This window comes from Colobus angolensis, unplaced genomic scaffold (genome assembly GCF_000951035.1).
Source record: "Colobus angolensis palliatus isolate OR3802 unplaced genomic scaffold, Cang.pa_1.0 Scaffold247, whole genome shotgun sequence".
NCBI lineage: Eukaryota > Metazoa > Chordata > Mammalia > Primates > Cercopithecidae > Colobus > Colobus angolensis.
Genome location: NW_012115677.1, coordinates 100,396 through 106,426, shown reverse-complemented (window position 1 = coordinate 106,426; position 6,031 = coordinate 100,396). Strand labels below are relative to the sequence as shown.

General features: G+C 41.6%; 1 protein-coding gene across 1 annotated transcript in view; it reads right to left on the bottom strand.

Moving 5' to 3' along the window:
- LOC105514510 (kelch-like protein 23) overlaps positions 1 to 6,031 on the bottom strand; it is a 60,617-nt gene that overhangs the window by 9,250 nt on the left and 45,336 nt on the right. The window contains exon 4 of the mRNA XM_011945906.1: positions 4,275 to 5,489. Within this exon, the coding sequence (XP_011801296.1) occupies positions 4,275 to 5,487 (1,213 nt within the window). The 5' untranslated portion in view covers positions 5,488 to 5,489. The remainder of the gene's footprint in view (positions 1 to 4,274; positions 5,490 to 6,031) is intronic.

The following is a 6,031-nucleotide window of genomic DNA, read 5'->3' as shown; positions in this document are numbered from 1 at the left end:
CAAGTGGGACAAGATGTGGAGGTGGAAGACATCGTGATATTGATGATTCTGACATTGATGATCCTGACCCTGCATAGGCCTCGGCTAATGTGTGTGTCTGTGTCTTACTTTTTAACAAAACAATTTAACAAATAAAAAAATCAATAAATAAGTTATATATATATAATATATATAAAAGTTTATAGAATAAGGATAAAGAAAATATTTTTATAAGCTATACAAAGTCTACAGTAATGCCTGTAATTCCAGCAGTTTAGGAGGGTGAGGTGGGAGGATCACTTGAGCCCAGGAGGAGTTTGAGACCAGCCTGGACAACAAAGTAAGACCACATCTCTACAAAAAATAAAAAATTAGCCACATGTGATGGCATATGTCCGTAGTTCCAGCTACTCAGGAGGCTGAGACGGGAGAATCGCTTGATCTCAGGAGGTCAAGGCTACAGTGAATTATGTTTGCATCACTGAAGTCCAGCCTAGGTGTCAGAGCAAGATCCTGTCTCAAAAAAAGTAAAAAGTAAAGACTACAGTAGTGTACAGTAACGTCCCAGGACTTCACAATCCGTCCCCATTCACTCACTGACTCAACCAGAACAACCTCCAGTCCTGCAAGCTCCATTCGTGGTAACTGCCCTAAATAGGTCTACCATTTTTATCTTTTATACTGTATTTTTACTGTACCTTTTCTATGTTTAGATACACAAAGACTCACCATTGTGTTATATTTCTTAGAGTATTCAGTATAGTAACATGCTGTACAGGATTGAAGCCTAGGAGTAACAGGCTATACCACACAGCCTAGGTGTGTATTAGGCTGTACTATTAGTATGGTATAGCCTGCTGTGTAAGTATAACGTTCACATGACAAAATTGCCTAATCACACATTTCTCAGAACATATCCCCATTGTTGTTAAGTGGCACATGGCTGCAATTAGAACACTAGGTATAAAACGGAAGAAACACAATTAAAAAGGGACAGATGAACTGCTGGGCATGGTCAGGGCAAGGAAACCCTGCATTTGACAAGGGAAATCACAGCAGGTGGTGGTGGAATTTGACCTGGGTGATGGTAGGAAGTTGGCAGGTATGGGTGAGAGGAGGCCATTCTGGACAGAGGGAAAAGCCAGTGCAAAGGCTTACTGGACAATGTCAAGTAGCCCAGTTTGACCAGGCCAGATGGCACACTGGGGGTTGCTGCATGGGACTTCAAGGCTGGCATGGTAAGTTGAAGCCATATAGCAAAGGATACCGATGCCCAACAAAAAATATGGATTTAATTCAGCCAGAATTTAAAGATTTTTAAACAGAGTAATATAGTGACTAACAAAGGAAGAACAGGTACCAGAAAGATCTAGTTACTGGCCAGGGTGGGCAGTCTCAAGGGCCTGATTTTGAAGGGGCTTTGGGTATAGAGGGAAGAGCACAGAGGAAAGAGACAGGTAAAACACACAGTCTTGATGACTGACTGAGGCAGAGGCAAACCAGACTGATTTTGAGGTCCTGAGCTGGGAAAACTGGAATCACTGATGCCAAAACATGGAGGAGGAGGAGGAGGGAAGGGGAGGAGGGGAAGGAGGGGGAGGAGAAGGAGGAGGAAAAGGAAGAAGGAGGAAGGAGGGGGAGGGGGAGGGGAAGGGAGAGGGAGAAGGAGGGGGAGGAAATGAGTTCGGAGGGAAGACGAAAAAAGGAAGAAAGATGATGAGGATCATTTTAGTCGAAAATGTTGGTTTTGTCTTTCCACCAACTTTTACTTAGCCCTATTTTGCAGGATACAGTTCAGTCTTCTTGTTCCTTTCTATTTCAAAATAAAAGTGGGTTTATAAGTAGAGCAGTTACAATGGAAAAAAATAAAGACTTAGGAGTTCCTAAAACAGCCAAGTCTGTATTTCTTCTCTGTACATTAGTGAACTTAATTTGGGTCTAGGACCAAAAAAGGAAATAAATTTTAAATTTGACTGTGCCCAAATTAAGTTCATTACCAGAGAAAGCTGCTAATTTGCTCCAAGTCTACAAAATAAAACGAACTGAAAAAAATGTCATCCTTTCTAGAATGGGAATCTAAAAGTTCAGTATGGCTGGGTGTGGAGGCTCACACCTATAATCCCAGCACTTTGGGAGGCCAAGGTAGGAGAATCACTTGAGGCTAGGGGTTCAAGACCAGCCTGGGCAACATAGTGAGACTCTCATTTCTATTTTAAAAAATTAAAAATAAAACTTTAAAATTTGTTTTAAAAAAGTTCTGTATGTGTCCACCCACCAAAACAAGTATTAGTCAAAACTGCACATAACTGGCAAAGTGTTACCTCTCCCTGGGATGACTAGATATAAACAAGAATCAAAGCTTTGAGTTCACAGGATAAAACTGGAATTTCAGACCCAGTTAGCAGGTGAGGGAGGACTTTTGAGGTATGAGGGTCTCCCTCTCCACTCAAGGTTAAGGCAAGCACATATATGGCTTTTGTTTCACAGCAGACACACCATCACAGCATTTTTTTTTCAGCAAGCACTGTTCTAAATATAAATTTTAAAAATTTCTGTAAAGTAATAAGCTTTCATTCTCAAAGAAATATACTCTGAACCCACCCTTGTAATCCCAGCACTTTGGGAGGCCGAGGTTGGGGGATCACTTGAGGTCAGGAGTTCAAGACCAGCCTGGCCAACACGGTGAAAACCCATCTCCACTAAAAATACAAAAATTAGCTAGGTGTGGTGGCACATGCCTGTAATCCCAGCTACTCAGGAGGCTGAGGCAGAAGAATTGCTTGAACTTGGGAGGCAGAGGTTGCAGTGAGCCAAGATCACGTCACTGCACTCCAGCCTGGGAGATAGAGTGAGACTCCATCTCAAAAAAAAAAAAAAGAAAGAAAGAAATATACTCTGAACCACAAAACCACTGAAACTGTTTCATCATCCTTAAAAAACAGAATCAGAAATGTATGCTAGTTTACAATAGCTGCTTAAATATATGGACTTTCCTTGTTTCTTTCGCAGAAGAGGAGAGGAGTCAGGACATTCAGAGCCCTCCTGGAATCGGCAAGCAGTGGTGAGGCTCAGGCAAAGCCAAAAACCGGGGGAGCAACAACACCAGGTTTTCCGCTACCTTCTCCCAGCCTGGTGTGACAGTGGTCATGACTTAACATGAAATGAATTTCTGCTCTATCAGAGCTGACATATCCTTCAATACCGACATTCAGGACAATCATACCTAACATTTATAGCGTGCTTACTCTGTGTATAGCATGCTCACACTGTTCTAGGCACTTCACAAGCATAGATTCATTTAATCCTCTCAATGATCCGAGACTAGGTAATATTGTCATCCCCATTACACAGATGACAAAATGGGGGCACAGGGTGATTAAACAATTTGCCAGAGCTCATCAGCAAGTAAGAGGAAAGCAGGGATCTGGATGCAGGCAGCTTAGCTTCAGAGGCAGCATGCCTGATCCCAAGACTGTTCTGCCTCTCGGCTTCCTGCCTGTCATCCAAGGATCATACCAGGTCAGATTTCCAGACCAGGTCAAATTCCCACACTCTCACTAGCATTAAAAAAGAAACAGAAAAGCCTGGGAAGAAACATTTGGGACAAAATGATACAAATTTGGTAACAACCTACCAGTTGTTTTTCTACAGCTCCTCAGCACCAATGAATAAATACAATGAAATAAGATTCCGGTTCAACTTTTTTTCCAGTGGGAGAGAAGGAGAGCAAGGCTAACAAATCGCCAAACACAGAAGAAAATAGTGTTTATCAGACAGATACCGAGACCCAGGGGTGTGCCAGGTTCTGTGGGCCACATGAGGGAGAGTATGCTGTCTGCCCCTCTCAGAGAGGACTGAATTGCAAAAGCAGAGGTTGTCTCTAGTTCCTGGAAGAATGTACTTTGTTACATCCTGTAGGGACCAAACCTTCCAAGGTTTGAATGAAGGACCTCTTGAAAGCTGATCAGCGTATTTTGAGTGGAAAAAAGTTGAATAGCAGAATTTTAAAGCAAAATTTAAAAGGGTGCAATTTTAAGAACACAAAAAAATGAAAAACTGTCCAGATGTGTCTCTTCATCTAGCCCTTGACTTGAATATAAATTCTCATAACTCTCAGACAAGTTGGGAACTATGCTATCCTGTTTTTATCTGGAACATTCTGTGTGCAGCATTATTTGTATAAATTCACTGTAGTTCCTAGATAGCATCCAAAAGTGATAAATTCAAGAGAAGTGAGACTGCTGGCCTAGCCCCAGACATCTAAAAAATAGAAAATAAACATAATCTCCACTTACCTTTAATCATGTTTGCAATAGGAATCCATTTCTCTTTTAATGGATCATAGAACTCAGCCTCCTCTGCTGGAGCCCCTTTTCTGTAACCACCTAAAGCATAGACACAGCCACCCAAGGTGACTGCACAGTGGTAATACCTGGCATTGAGCATTGGCAAACCTTCTGTCCATTCATCACTTTCACTGTTATAGATCCACACTGTGTCAAGAGCTTCTATGTTATCCGTCCTGTAGCCCCCAGTTACGTAAATGTTGGGTCCTAAACACGTAACACCATAGCTCTCCCTGGTATAATCTGGTATTTCTGCTCCCTGAATCCAAACATTTGTCAAAGGATCCCATATGTGAACCTCTGATAAAGGATGCCAGTAATAGCCTCCAATTATATACATTGTGGCTGTGGATCTCTGGGAAATCTCTTTATGCATGGGATTCAAGGCATTGTATATTAGAGAGCGGATCTTATTTTCAGTTAGCAGGCAGCTTCTTTGAAGGCCTAAGGCTGTTTTTAAGTACACTGGATCTATATCAATGTTGATATAGCTCAGTAGATTATATAGGCATTCAATTCGATTTTCTGCATCATGAGCAGTCCACTTAATAACTGGTTCTATGATAGCTTCTTCTTTCCAAACACTGAGATTCTTTCTGGACAAGATAAAGAGAAACTTTTCAAGGCTGATTTCCAGAAATTCTTCTTGTTGCCACACTTCCTTAAACTTTGAACACAGAATTCTTCGAGATTCCTTCTCGAGTTCTGGACACACATGAAATTCTGCAAAGGAGTGCATTCCAATACAATTATCAATATCCAAGTGCCTTACTAAAAACCGCTCACAAGCCTTCTTTACTGAAAGGAACTGTAGCAGATCTGCTGCCTCAAGCAGACTTTGAACATTTCTTTTAGTTATTTCAATTTGGGAAGTGTATGCATAATTTACAAGGCCTTCCAGAATATCATGGTGGATGCCAGAGAGTTTTATTTTATTTTTAAATTTTTCTTTCATGTCAGCTGTGAACATTGCCTTAAAATAATTGCTGCAAGCAGCTAAAACGGCTCGGTGACAATGGAAGATTATGCCTGAAGGACACTGAAGGGTAATATCAGTAAATAATCCATCCAAGTAAAATGTTCTGAATGCATCCAGAAAATCCACTGGATGTGTTGAATCCTTGAAAAGATAAATATAATCGTCTTGTCCTTTTAATGCCATGGCTGCAATAAATATGAAATAACAAATGTGTTTTCAATTTTGCACATTATCTCAAATAATCAATGCTAAATAACTGACTAGCATCGGATATACTCCAAAACTGGACTAAGTTCAGCATTCTAAATAATAAATGCAAAATGTGGATGGACAGTTTGCTCATTTATATGGTGGTCAATTTAAATTCAGGGTAGCTCGGGGCTTGAAATGATGTCCCGGGATTTTTCAGTAGTCCTTTTGAGAGTACTGATTTGCTATTCCATTCACCGCAATCTACCCTGGCCTGGCGCTCAGGAGACCAGATCCCACACTAGGCAAGGAAAGTGTCCGAGGGTCACCCCACTCGAGGTCGGACCTCAGCTGTCTCGGCTCGGCCCCAATTCAACCTTTTCCCCGAGCTCGCCTCCCTTTCAAATCACATCGAAATGCCAAGAAAGGGATGATGGAAATGTAAAAGGACAAGAAGAGGTCTCGGAAAAGGGAAATCCTGAGCCCTTTCGTTTAAGGAAGGAGAGAAAGGAAGGCGGCCCGGCGCAGCCCCTGCAGC